At 39.4% G+C, this 15,407-nt stretch overlaps 1 protein-coding gene across 1 annotated transcript in view; it reads right to left on the bottom strand.

Moving 5' to 3' along the window:
- Positions 1-15,407, bottom strand: part of LOC126176842 (protein ELYS) — a 320,594-nt gene that overhangs the window by 200,387 nt on the left and 104,800 nt on the right. Inside the window, exon 13 of the mRNA XM_049924028.1 lies at positions 13,968-14,198. Coding sequence (XP_049779985.1) covers positions 13,968-14,198 — 231 coding nt within the window. The remainder of the gene's footprint in view (positions 1-13,967; positions 14,199-15,407) is intronic.

Here is a 15,407-nt window from a genome sequence, read left to right as displayed (position 1 = left end):
GAGTTCTGTGCTGGAGCGTACACCACGGAGATACTTATGTGAAATGCACTGGATGAATAGACCATACAACTATAATGAACAAAATCAATCATCACAGTGGGTCTGTGCTGGAGCCCACTCATAATAATTGAGTTTAACAGTGAGGTGGTTGTTGAAGGCAAATCTTAAGAATCTCACCAAAAGTACAAAGTTTTCAAGACAATGTTTCCAACGTAGCTCAACTTATACAAAAAGTGGGTGGGAATGATTAATAGGATCTACAAACATTAGAGCTGGACCTGAAGAAAACTTTCCTTCTCTACGGTATCTGTATTTCTTCTTTGTTCTTATCATACTTTCTCATATTTTATTATATTCTGATAACGAACTAAAAATTTTCTTCATGTTAATCTCTTTGAGACTGCACTTTTTTTAAAAAAAATTAACTTCACACACATCTTGCAATCCAAATGATAGAGAACAATGTTCATTCTGTATCACATAACATTTTGTTACTTAAGAACTTACAGTTGTTCAGATTGGATTATTGAAAAACTAGGACTCTTTAACATCTAGTCACTGACCTTGCTGTATTAAGAGCAACAAATAAGAGGGGAGGTATTTATGGAGTTTTATTAGACATCTATGTGTACTAACTGTAGAAGTGGCCATATTTAGATGATTTGTTTCGCATATCCGTATTTGAAAGGACCACTGGTGCAATCAGTCCTATCACTTCAATAATTCAACCACACAAATCTGGATGTTGGTCCACACGACTAACACACACAAAGAAATCTCATGGGACCAATCCCACAGATAATGACGTATGTCTGAAGAGACTGCCAGGGGTTGAGCCTTTTGGGATTCCTCCAAAAACACTACAATCTATCTTGTGATCCCCATGTGAAATATACAAAGGGTGCTATAGGACTGTGTAGCTCAAATACCATTCACTAAATTTGTGAAACTCTTCCAAACATTTCCATTTAAGTGACAAGGATATCACTGTTATATTTCCATATGGGTTATACAAAGCTGTTATGATAGCACTCTATGAATTCCTTCAACATTGGCTGTCAGCTCTACATGACAAGATTCCAAACACTGAAGCAGTATTTTCAACTAGGTCACACTAGCCAACTTTTAAGTGTTTCCCTAACAGATGCATCATGCCTCTCTAGAACCGAACCTAAGCCTTCCGCTGACCTTAATCTTGACATGAAATACTTTTACTCAGTGACATTACTTTTCACTTAATGACATTTAGAGTAAGCTCCCTTCAGTACACAAAGTAGAAATACAGCTTAAATAAGTTTTCATTTTCTTATACTTTCATTCTCTTATTCAGAAATGAGACTTTCACACAGACAACAGCATTTTCAATGAAGAATCCGACTGCGTTGACAACACTAACAAATCTTTCACATATTGATAACATTAGCCATGTTATTACACTTCCTTGGGCCACACTACATTTCCTTTATTTGCTGTTCAGTTGTCATTGAGTTCTACCAGCAGATACCTTTTAGGACAGTGAAGATACTGGGATCACACTTTGGTTATGTAATTTTCTGGCATATCTTGGTAAGCATTAGAGCACTGAAGTGTGCATTCTTCCTGCAGGGGGTTCATTCTGCTGCAGTGTATATGTGTGTGTGTGTGTGTGTGTGTGTGTGTGTGTGTGTGTGTGTGTGTGTGTGTGTGTTAATACTACCTCATCTAATGACACAGTTGTTTGCATGGCTTGCATAGCTGCATGGATAGCACATGGATGTACATAGGTCACAAAGCTGCAAAGTAGAGCGGCACAATGCTCTTCTGCAGGCCTTCCTTTGGGTTGCGACAAGACTAGCCTCAATGCTTCTTAGCTACACAGAATGGGGCACGCGCCTGTTTGGCCACAATCTGTGAGTGCTTGCCTGCTCTGAAAACAAGTGATGCCGTGCCACGTGGATGGAGAATGAGTGCTACGAACTCAGCTTTGCAGGACAGATGCAGTGGACAAGTAAACATAGAGGTTTCTTTTGAATGTAGCAGAATGACACACAATGCCCATGTATCGGACAGCACTACAAATGCAACTTCTGGTTTTTGTCTTCATAATGACAGAATGAGAATTTCTTTTCCCCAAATCTTAACCAACCATAGTTGTTCACGGAATCTCATACGCAAAATTAAGTCTCAGCACACACATCAACTGAGCTCCGACTGTATAAAAATTACTGACTGGAGGTCAATTTTGATTTTAGTTCAATGCCTGAACATAGTTCAGGACAAAGGTCTACTGTGTAATACTAAATTTTGAGCCACCAAAGAAGGTTCAGTGTTGATCTGAGTTAGCACAAAGCATGCTTATCAACATGCTAAAATTGGCTATCAACACAAATGTCATGCTTTGACACTACATGTTAATCATACATTGTAGAAAAACATTATTTATTTTTGAGGCCATTGTGTCCAAGATGGAGGAAAGTAAACAGAAAAAAGGAGTGATCTTCAGATTTCTCTGCACACAAAAAAGATTTGTTGCTTGAAATAGTCTTGGGTCCATATAAGGACACGACAGAATACCAAAAATTGAAATTACTACAGCTAACAATTTCCGGGAACCTACCCTCCCATATAAAAGATACCAACCATTTCCTCCCCTGACTCGCAGCAGTTCCTGTCCCTTTACCACATGGTGACATGCTCATCACTACTGACGCCACCTCCCTTTACACTAACATCCCTAATGCCCATGGTCTTGCCGCTGTTGAACACTACCTTTCCTAATGTCCAACGGATTCCAAAGCAACAACTTTCTTCCTAGTCACCTTGACCAACTATATCCTCACCCACAATTACTTCTCCTTTGAAGCCATTACCTGCAAACAAATTTGGGGTACGGCTATGGGCACCCACATTGCACCATCCTATGCCAACCTATTCATGAGTCATCTAGAGGAATCCTTCCTAAAAACCCAGAATCCTAAACCCCTCACCTGGTTCAGATACACTGATGACATCTTTGCGATCTGGAACAGGGGTGCGGAAACCCTATTCACATTCCTCCAGAGCCTCAACAACGTCTCCCCATTTTGCTTCACCTGGTCCTACTCAACCCAACAAGCCACCGTCCTAGATGTTGACCTCAACCTCAAAGATGGCTACACCAATACCTCTGTCCATATAAAACCTACTAACCACCAGCAACAACTCCACTTTGACAGCTGCCACCCGTTCCATACCACAAAGTCCCTTCCATAACCTAGCCACCAATGGTCATCACATCTGCAGTGATCAGCAGACACTCTCACAATATGCCGAGGGTCTCACCGAAGCCTTCACAAACCATAATTATCCTCCCACCCTTGTACAAAAACAAATCTCCCGTGACTTATCTATCCAGTCTCCCATACCCCGCAAAGTCCCACCATCTGGCCACAGAGGAGTATTCCCCTCGTAACTCGGTACCACCCAGGACTGGAGCAACTGAATTACTTTCTCTGCCACAATTTCAAATACCTCTCATCGTGCCCTGAAATGAGAAATGTCCTGCCCACTATTCTTCCTACCCTTCCCACAGCGGTATTCCGCCGTCCACCGCACCTACACAATATATTCGTCCATCCTTATAAAATCCGTGCTCCCAACCCCTTACTTCATTGTCGACAAACTGTGGCCAAGAAACTACTGGACCACCCTGTTGCTGAGCATTTCAATGATTGCTTCACAGCCTGTACCATATGAATCCTTCCCACCAACACCAGCTTTTCTGAAGTGAGCAGGAGGGAGCTCTTCCTGCAATATATCGTACGTTCCTGTAACCCTCCTGGCCTCAACCTTCATTAGTAATTTTTCTCACCCATCCAGCCACTTCCGTATTTCCAGTCCATCCAGCACTACACAGCCGTCATTCCAATGCACCCATTCTTTATACTTCTCTCCTTTGCCGCAACCTCCCCTCCCCCTCCCCACCTATCCCCTGGCCTCCATCTAACCTCCCAACTGCACCTAGCTGCCCTATCCTCTCTCCACCTCATCCTTGCACACTCCCCAGCAGCACTTCATTGTCCCCTACCCCCACCCTGCTATCCCTCCCCCTCCTGCCCCAGCCTCGTCCTTGCCCCACCAAGATGCCACTCCCATCATGCACTGCTGCCGTTACTCATAGTGTGGATTCAGCTACCAGAGGCTGCAGGTGTGTGTGTGTGTGTGTGTGTGTGTGTGTGTGTGTGTGTGTGTGAGGGAGGAGGGGGGGTCTATTTTCAACAAAGTCCTTTTTGGTCAAAAGCTTATATTGTGACAGTCTTTTTTTGCGCCTGTCTGCGACTCAACATGTCCGCTACATGGTGAGCAGCAAACTTCCTCTTTGTAATATTGTTACAAAAAAATTGTAGCTATTTTATGGAAATACAATGTTAGTAAGCTCCACACTAATTGCATTGTGGCTCTTACGAACTTTATTTTCTGTTGGCTCTGGATTTCTTTGTAGAAGGATTTTCATCCCAAAGTTATTTTTGATGCTTTGTGTATGTTTTAATACACCCTGATTAAGCTTAGCATCTGAGACGGCTTGAAAGTTTAACAAAAACCACCCACGATCATTCCTAAATACCTCTGTACTTTTGCCACCAGGAGATTTCTGGGGTTATGGATGGAGTTAATAGTGCTTAAATCACCAGGAAAACACACAATTTGATAAAAATGACACTGAATTTTCCTCAGTTCATTTTCTTGCGCAGGCATTTTGATGACTTCTTTCTTCAGTGCATCAATGAAGGCCAGTGTACCTTATGGAGAGCTCTGCAAGCTATTGCTAAATGCATTTAAACAAATCGTCAACAACCATCTGAAAATTTTCTGAGTAATAAAAAAATGTGAGAATTAGCATGCACATTCGATCAGTGGCTCGTTTCTTTTGGATGGTTTCAGCACATGCGCTCTCAACTTTAGTTGTAACTGCTGCACACTATTTTTGTCCATGTGAAACTTCAGCTTAAATAATTTATCATTTAATTCTGAGAATGGATTCGTCCTTTGCCATCATCAGTATACACACTCGAATTATCAGATACCTATACAGTTAAACGAAAAGAAAGAACATCGTATAAATCATATAAGGTTCTTGGAGACGGAATGCTGCCCACCACTGTGGCCCAGAACATTCAAAAAATTGAAAATATTGTATGGTTTCAAAATGTAGTGTTATAATTATCATTATGACCACTACAACAGAGAAAGTAATATCGAATGGAAAAAAATTCTGAGAACTAACCCAAGTTTGAACCTGAGGTCCTCTGCACTGTGTGCCAGAATGCAACCTCTGAGCTACCACTACAATCATATCAGTAGAGGCTGATAAACATCACTTTGCTAAATGACTTACTTATACTTCCTTGTTTTATTCATCAACACACAAGCGGTTGTCATAGCAGCTTAAGCATGTGTTCTGTAGTTAAAAAATTAATCTGCATTGCACAGGTACTGATACTCAAGCCCAGACAGCACATTTATATTAGATGTTCAATTATTATTGGCAGTTGTCAAAATCAACACTTAATTGTTCACAGCAAATATTTAAATTTTCTTTTCTTACTATGCCAGTAAGTGCCTATAAAATGCCTTTAAACTAATCAAATAAATAAGACATCTCTAATAATTGTTATGAGATCTAGTTTTTGCATTCATTAAGTAAATTGTTCATTGATTTCCTTAACCTAAACTTACTGACAAAAATGCAGATTTCAGTGTTAATCTTGGTCTGAGGTCATTTCCTGTGTTAATCTAAGGCAAATACTTAATACAATCATCCCAAGTGTTTTAATTGCTAGAATGTTAAATGCAAGAATGCGAATGTGCATGCATCGTGTTGCACAGCTGCTGGTTGTCAGTTTGCGGGATGGAGTTTGTTCCATGCCCATTGCACTTCTTTGGTCAATATAGCGGCAGTTAATGCTGTATGTGTATGACACTGGAGTTGTCATCCGACAATATCCCGTATATGCTCAATTGTTGGCAGATCTGGTGATCAAGCAGGCCAAAGCAAAATGTTGACACACAGTAGAACACATTGTGTTACAACAGCAGTATGTAGGTGGGCGTTACCCTGTTGGATGACACTCCCTGGAACACTGTTCATGAATGGCAGCACCACAGGTCAAATCACCAGACGTACAAATTTGCAGTCAGGCTGTGTGGGATAACCACTTGGGTGTTCATGCCATCATATGAAACCACACCTCAGACGATTACTCCAGGTGTAGTCCAGTGTGTCTAGCAGGTAACCAACACACAGCTATAACCGGCACCAAGACATACCCAGCTTTCCCCATGAAGTCACAAATGGCAATGGTTTGAGATCAGTGAAATTCATGATGCACGGCATTTGGCTCGGAACTGTCCTTGAAGTAAACAATTTTAACAGTTCGTTGCGCCACTGTGAAGCCAACTGCTTCTTAAATCGCTACTGCAGATGCAGTATGATGCACTAGAATCATACATCGAACACGATGGCCTTCCCTCTCGACAATGCCAGGTGACTGTCTGGAGCTCAGTCTTCTTCCAACTGTATATTCTAGTGACCACCACTGCCAGCAATCATGTACAGAGGCTACATTCCTGCCAAGTCTTTTTGCAATATTGCAAAAGGAACATGCAGCTTCTCATAACCCAATTACATGACTTTGTTCACAATCAGTGAAGTGTTGATAATGGAGTCTTTGTAGCCTTAAGGGCATTGTCAGTAACATCAACTCACCATGTCCAACCTTTAAGGTAACTAACGCTCATGTTCATTACAGTGTGTATTGCATGGTGATTTGCATGCTCAGAGACAATACTAGCACCGCTATTATGCGACTGGCATGAAATCTAAATAGATATCATCTTTCATATGTAGGAACATCCCTACCAACTTTAGTTTATGTCGCACTACTCCTTCTTGGTGCTGCGATTTCTTTTTCTGTCAGTGTATTTTATAGGCCTATATTGCAGATGTCAATCAGTTGAAGAATTAGGGAGCACATTTTACGTTCACAAATTATGATTCCGCAAATTAAATCATCATCTATAAGAAACAACTTTGACAGTGTAAACAGAGATCTCACCAAACAGCTTGCTCTGGTTAGCCATGAAATCCAGAATCTCATACAATAGCACCTGGATTTATAATGTTTTCCTTGACTTCCAGAATCCTTTCAATACAGTTCTATCATAAATATGAACAAAATATGAACTTCTTAGATCTGAGACTGCATTCAGAACAATTTAACATGTAATGGGGTAAAATAATGGTGGTGGTGGTGGTGGTGGTGGTGGTGGTGGTGAACAAACAGATTCAGCTATGTGGTTATCAGCTCCTCAATCCTTTCAAGGCATAAAAAGGCACAGGTAAGAGCCTTTTTCCCTCTTTACTTACTAGTAATGAAACTACTATATGTTTCTAATGGTTGCACGAAATGGGTAAATAGAATATTAAAACTGAACTGCCAAATATAAAAATTAGATCACCGTGTAAAAGGTAAAATGGCAGCCTAGTTTATGTAGTTAATATCTTATGTTCAGGGATTTTGTTGTACATGTCAGATTCATGTGCAAAGAATGAACTGGATGGCACCTTGGGGCTGAATGGTAGAGGGAGCCCAACTTCCTACCACTGCCCTATAAGCCGACACATAACAGTGTTATCTTTAAAAGTTGTTGTAATACCCACTCCTTTGTGGGTAGTGTAGAGCATGAGTTGTAGCTGTTTCATCATCTGCTAAAATTTCCAATAAATGGTGTTCTAGGTTCATCTGATGTCACAAGTCTTGGGTAGTCTTACATCTTTAAGGATGTGGTGAATGGTTAATGTTTCTCCATAGTAGTGTGGTGGGTTTGTTCTCGTCGCAGTAGAAATTCACGAGTTATTTTGGCATGTCCAATTATAAGAATGCATAACGCAACACCTCCCCTTCTTGAGCTTCACAGAAAAATCTGCCCGATCTTAAAGGTGTGTTTGATGGCCTGCAGTTTATTGGACAGAGTACTATCTTGCCATGTGCCTTTCCATTTCTTCAGTATGTGGTACCTACTGTGTCTCTAAGTCAGCGCTCTGAATGCCTGGTTTAAGTGTTTCAAATCTCATTGCTTCTTCGACTAGTTTGTGAGCCAGTTCATTACCTGGAACAGACGTGACTCAGTATTCAGAGAAGGATGTTGAAATCCCTGTACTACCAAGGTTATGAATGGCAGAGGCCAATGAGTGTTTTGGTTAGTACTTTATTGTCTCCCGTACACTCAAAAATTCTGTGTGTATGATAAAATTCTCCGTGTATGATGAAATTCTGTTGAGGGAAAGTAATTAAGTTTTGTAGTGCTCTATGTAGGCTATTAACTCTGCCGTATAATTACTGCATTCTTTTCATATAGAATGTTGTTCTCAATTCCATTTGTGTACATATGCATAACCAACTCATTCATTATCTCTTGATCCACTGGTGTAAAGGAGAATAAATGCTGGTTCTCTTGGATGATGGAATAAAAGGCACAGTAATAAGAGTTTGAGAACTAAATTGTCTTTGGTGTCGTACCAAAGGCCCATCCCTACTAATGGTTGGGGAACATACCACAGAGGTGTTTGTGACAGGCTGCATTGTATACAGGTAATCAAAGAAAGTTGAAATTTTCGATGGAGGTCATCCAGTCTTATTGCTGCCACCATTTTGTTCTATGGCAGTTCATGAATAACCAGGTTGTTCGACTGTGAAAGAAAATGGGATGAAAGGGGTCATTTGACAGATTAGTAATCATGATTACGTAGTCAAATAAATTCTATTAGAATTTATTTTAAACGGTGGTATTCCTGGCTACTGACTGGGCTCATTCGGAAAGCTCCAGTTGTTAAACTGTCTCCATTCTTATGTACAAGGTCTAATATGAGGTCTGTTCAAAAAAATTCCGGAACTTTGTCCACAAAATTTTTCTATGCTTACCTTTTACTCATTGTGCATGGTCTGCTTCAAAATACCCTCCTCCACTGCTCCCAACACTGCTTCCACTTCTGGAAGCATTCCTTGTGTGCCACTTGTTGGATCATGCGAAGAGCCATCAGTGAATTTTCTTTTATCTCATCTATCATTGCAAATCTCTGTCCTTTCATCAGGCCTTTCAACTTTAGAAAAAACTCGCAGGTGCCAGGTCTGGAGAGTACGGAGGATGAGGCATAGTCACGCACCAACAGGGGGTCATCTTTAACTTCTGTCCAGCCATTTTTTAAACCTTGTGAACAATTCATAACAGGTAGTACTGCTTAAGCACTCATCACCTTAGGCTTCCTGCATCATCTGGTGTTTCTCTGTAAAGGCTTTCTTGTGTTTCACGCAACACTTAATGCAAATGCATTACTCCTCTAACTCTGCCACGTCGAAATTCGCAAACTGTGTGACAACACTCTACTCAAAACAGCACTGACCAATAACTAACGGATGTACAACAATGAAACTTCCAGCAGTTACACACTGAACCAAGGTATCTGCAGGGATATCAACCGCATTTCACGCCAACACATCATTGGCACAAAATTATGAATGTTCCAAAATTTTTTAATGGATCTCATATTTCTAGGATGCTTGGTGCTGCTGACCCAAAAGCATTACTCCCTTAGTCCAAATGGAATAAAATGAGAGGTTTATAAAACTTTAATAAAACTGTTAACAAGGAAACTGAATGGTGACATTCTTCATACAGAAAGTCTCAAGTTGTCGTACATGTTATAATCTGTAGTGGAACAAAATCAGTAGATTTAAATTAAATTTGCAAAACCCTGAGGGAGAGTTAAGGGACTATTACTGTTTAGAGTCTACATCAATTGTCTGATGGATAACATCAGAAGCTACACGATGACACATTCGCAGGGAATGTTCTGGTCTATGGGAAAGTTGATACGTCTTAAGACTCTAGAGAAATGCATGTAGCAGAAGTATCCACCGCAAATTGTATAGTGTCTTACATAGTACATATGTAGAGGTTATTGAATGGAAGTGCAGGGAAGCTCTTATGATACACAATTGAGGAGCCTTTTTTCAAAACTCTATACATGCAAAACATTTCAAAACTGAGTTAGGTGTGGTGAAGGCATAATGTTGTCCTTTTACATCAACCCCTGAACCAAGTTTTAGCAAAATCAACCCCTTAAACAAGTTTTAGTAATAGTCAACTACTGCTGTGTATATGAACACTCTAAATAATAAGGTACTCGCAAAACACCATATACAAATTCTTATAGTTATAGCAAAAGATGACAAATGCAATATAATTACTCTCTCATGTCTCGGCTCTCTTTCCGCAGCAAGCAGTTAATAATAATGGAGTATACTTGTTGCTGTAAGCAATGGTACTCATTGTTGTAATATTATTTACTGGGAGGAACAGTGTTGCAGTCAGACTTCATTGTCATTGGAACACCCACAGCTTCATTTTAAACAAATATTCACTGACACTCACATGTAGATCTACAAGGAAATATTGCAAGCAGAAGCAGGACAGATGATGATTCCTGTGATTCTGAAAATGGCGTAAAGGTCAAAGAATGTTCCGATGGGAGAAAATCCCAATTCAAGAACAGCTTACATCAACCTGAATGCAAAGAAAGAAGTGTAAAAATGAACCTATCATAAAATGCAACTATGGACTTACGGCTTCACATTAAAAAGCTACAGGAACAAAAGAATGCAAAGCTGCTGAACTCTGATAAGATTTTTCCACTTTCATCATCACTTGACATTAAATAAAATACATCAAGATAAATTCTTTTAAATTTTTTTTTAACATTTCTTCACCTCAGTGCAGAGTAGTGGTCACCCAGAAAGCAAAAAGGAAGAAAACAGTTACAATAAAGTATAACATTAGAAAAAGGAATGGTGGACTGGTGCCTGTTTGTGCCAACATTTTCCTAGGAGTATCTGGCATGACAAAAGACAGGTTATCCTATCTAGCAAGCTGGTTCTATGAAGGATGGAGGTTACCAAAGGAGTCAACAGAACAGGAAAGGATCATAAGGAGCTAAATATTGACATTAAAAATGATAAAATGATATTAAAAATATAAATGGAGAGAGAGAGAGAGAGAGAGAGACCATGGAAGGGGGACGCCTATGAGAGGTTATTTGCCTTCAGATCTCATAGTCAATATAATGTTCAGGAAATTCTGTGAAGAAAGAAAAAAAAATTGAACTGAAACAATGTTTCTTATCAAAATACCAGCAAATATTTTACAAATACTTCAATCTAACATTCAGAACAGCCCATACGATACCTGTTCCACTTGCCTGCAGAGTAGAAATAAAGTATAAGCTTGACACGGATTACATGAAGTTTGTGCAAAGTGGTTTTATGATATTGTAGTGTCTATAGAATTTCAGTAGAGACACTTGGCTCTCCACTGTCTCAAACACCCAAATTTTAATGACAAGGGTGACAGAGCCTTTTTACTACACCACACGTCTGTGTGTGCAGGAAGGACAGATGTCATGAGGAGCCAGGAGCTGTGTCAGACAAGCGGCCCCAACAAGTGGTTACAAGCAACACCCTAGAAGTTATATCAAAAAGTCAAAGAGTATTTGGATAATGTTTCATGGTGTGTGGTGTCATGAGGATTGTTACAGAGACAGATGAAGCATGTGTTATATAGAGACTTTTACTGTATGTCTTAGCTCTGCATGAAGCAGAACATATGTAACTGTATGAATGTTTTGTAGATTTGGACATACATCTTGGAACCAGTTGGCTTGCTGGAGTTTGTACAGAATAATTGTTACTTTGGGATGAGAGTCAAAAATATATTGTTGTTGAACTGACAAGAGCCTACAAGCAAATAATTTATTTCAAGAATATAGAGCTGGTTAATAATATTCCCCTTAACCTGATACAGTCTTCAGAGATGAATTAAACAGTGAGAGCAACATAGCTGATAACCCAAAGAAGAGGATCGGCTGCACGCACAATCTGTTAAGTCAACTGGTAGAGACGGGTGAGTCGTACAACCCAACACCGCACTGTCTCTTGTCATCCAGGAAAGCGTTAAGAGTATAAAGAAGGAAGATAATCCTACTGTCATTAAGATTTGCTTTGACAGAATACCAGCCTATTCCTAAAATTATTAGTCAGTGAGGTTTTCTGTGCTAGACAAGTATGGTTACACAAACGTGCATCATGATTCATACTAAGGAGCAAAAAAGGGAAGGAATCATTTTCTACACCTGGTTGGAGACAGAATCTTCAAGATGATACCACCAAATTGCTTTGGCTTTGCTGAAATTACTTTCTGACTTCCATAAAGAACAACCAGATGGTGGCACCAATTCTAAACATCTATTCTCAGATTCTTGCAGCAGCCAAAATAAAAAAAAAAAAAAACGTTGATATGACGGTGATGCTCACCACATTCTTGGAAAAGAGCACAAAATTCAATAACATTAGCCACTTCTTCCCAGTTAGTGTCCATAGCTATATGCCTCCAGACCAGGTGTTGGTAGAATGATATGTCATACAGAAAAAAAAGAAAGCATCTTGTCTCCTAAAGAATATTACGATATTTTAGAAAAACATGATACTCTCAAAGTTCTAAACACAGACTGGAGTGTTAAATATCTAAAAGATAGTGCTCAGAAACTACTAAAATCAAAGCTACTATTCAAAATGAACAGCCAGCATGTCATCTCATACAAGAAAACAAAGGAAATTGTTAATGTGTCAGTAAGTGATACATACTCTGCAGATCCAATACAAGTTGACATCCTGAGACGAAAGAAACCATACCACCAAATAGTATGAACATCCACCCTTTTACCAACACAAAATAAAGTAAGCAAAGGAAAGAAGAAAAAAGTTTCGATCTTGCTGAAATATTCTGAAATTCCGGAGTGTGCAAAGGTGTTTTACACAGATGTCCTAGACGAATACTGTGCAGATGTACGAGGATAAACTTTACAATAACAATGTGATTGCAAAATGCAATATTTTTTGCGTTATTAATTTTATACTTCATGAAGTATTGACAATATAAGCTAAACAATTATGCTAAAATAGTTATCACTGCCATTACAATATTCTGTATAGGAAAGGTGCTACTCACCATATAGCAGAGATGCTGAGTCGCAGATAGGCACAACAAAAAGACTGTCACAAGTACAGCTTTCGGCCAGAAAGGTCTGCATCAAAATTAGATATCTCTCACACACACACACACACACACACACACACACTGCAGTCGTGTGTGTGAGATGCGTTTGTGTGTGCGCAATTTTTTTTTTTTTTAAGGCCTTACTGTCCAAAAGCTTTATTTGTGACAGTATTTTTGTTGTGCCTATCTGTGACTCAGCATCTCCGCTATATGGTGAGCAGCAACTTTCCTTTTCATTATATTATTGCATTCCATACTGGTTTTTCCATTGTTTATCACTGCTATTATTGTATTATGCCACTGTATTTTCATTATTATTGTTTGTGCTCTCAATAAAGTCGAAAACTATAAATTAAAAAATGCTGTATACAATAACATATGCAAAATTATGTATTTTACAACAATGCAGGCATATAATAAACACTACAGACATAAAAATATTAACTGTGGAAAAACATGTGGAATTAAATGGGGCAACGTAACTGATACCAGCAATAATTATAAGCATTTATTGACTTAAAAATCACATCTTAATACACTGTTGTAAAAATTAAATTTTAATATGTTTCATTACAACATTTTACTAATGTCAGTGAGATCTACTAGTCTTTGAAAATTCAAGTGCTCAAATATTAAACCTAGGTGAAAACAGAAAAACTCATTTTATGAAAAACTGTATCTGTTGCATTTATCTAGTTTTGAAAAAACACTCCTCAATTAGTGTAATTAATATGTGAAATGGAATGTCTAACAGCTAATCCCATCGGCTACAGTCTCCTACCAAAAATTGAGCCCACAACCATAACTGCTTTCACTGAAAACTTGTTTTACTTGAATCTTACCTGTCATCTAGTGTTTCAGCAAGATCAAGGAATACATATATCACAAAGCGATGTTTGGCAGTTGTGTCCAAAACATCGATTAGGTAAGTCTGGAGCAGTGCCTGGAGAGAGGGAGGAGGATAGAAACCAGATCCACCATCCTGGACCCATAGTTCCTTCAGCTTGAGTGACTTGTCCTGTTCTAGCAACAGGTCAACAAAGAGAGGAACTTCATCCTTCAAGTCAGCCCTCCTGCAACAGCACACAGCTACATTTAGAACAAGCAACATTACATTTCATTTACAGATTTGTAGAGCTTATGAACAGATATACACTGAGGTGACGATATGCACATATAGAGATGGTGGTAGTATCACGTACACATGGTACAAAGAGGCAGTGCATTAGCGGAGCTGTCATTTGTAATCACGTGGAAAGATTTCTGACACGATTATGGCCGAAATATGGGAATTAACAGACTTAGAAGGTGGAATGGTAGTTCGATACAGACGTACTGGACATTCCATTTTACAAATCATTATGGAATTCAATATTCCAAGATCCACAGTGACAAGAGTACCAAATTTAAGACATTACCTCTCACCTTGGTCAGAGTAGTCACTGTGGCCTTCACTTGATGACTAAGAGCAATGGCATTTGCATAGATTTGTCAGTGTTAATAAACAAGCAACACTACGTGAAATAAACACAGAAATCAAGTGGGAGGTATGACAAATGTATCCATTAGGACAGAGTGGTAAAATTTTGCATTAATGGGTTATGGCAGCAGATAACCTGTGCAAGTGCCTTTCCTAACAGCATGACATTACCTACAGTACCTCTCCTGGGCTTGTGACCATATCTGTTGGACCACAGACAACTGGAAAACCATGGCCTGAGCAGATGAGTCCCTATTTCAGTTGGTAAGAGCTGATGAAGGGTTCAAGTGTGGCACAGACCCCGTGAAGCCATGGATCCAAGTTGTCAACAAGGGACTGTGTGTGCAATCTGGTGCTGACTACATTGAACTGATCATTGACTGGAGATTGTTATGTTCAGCTACTTGGAGACCACTTGCAGCCATTCATGGACTTCATGTTCACAAACAATGAGAGAAATTTTATGAATGATAATGCATTACGTCACCGGGCCACAACTGTTGGCGATTGTTTTGATGAAAATTCTGGACAATTCAAGTGAATGATTTGGCCACCCAGATAGCCTGACAAGAATCCCATGAAACACTTATGGGACATATGAGGGCGATTTGAAAAGTTTTCGGAATCAACACAAGAGGTCAGCGTTAGCACAACGAGTTGTTCATGTGATATTCATTGGACTGTTACCTGTAAACACGTGCCACATCAGTGCTCTTGAGAGAGAGCTATGGCAGTGATGTGGCTCTGTTGTTCCCAAGTAGTGATTTGTGACGATGGAAAAAAAAAAAAAAAGTTTTGGGCA

The sequence above is a fragment of the Schistocerca cancellata genome, chromosome 3 (genome assembly GCF_023864275.1).
Source record: "Schistocerca cancellata isolate TAMUIC-IGC-003103 chromosome 3, iqSchCanc2.1, whole genome shotgun sequence".
Taxonomy (NCBI): Eukaryota; Metazoa; Arthropoda; class Insecta; order Orthoptera; family Acrididae; genus Schistocerca; species Schistocerca cancellata.
This window is presented reverse-complemented; position numbering and strand designations above follow the sequence as displayed.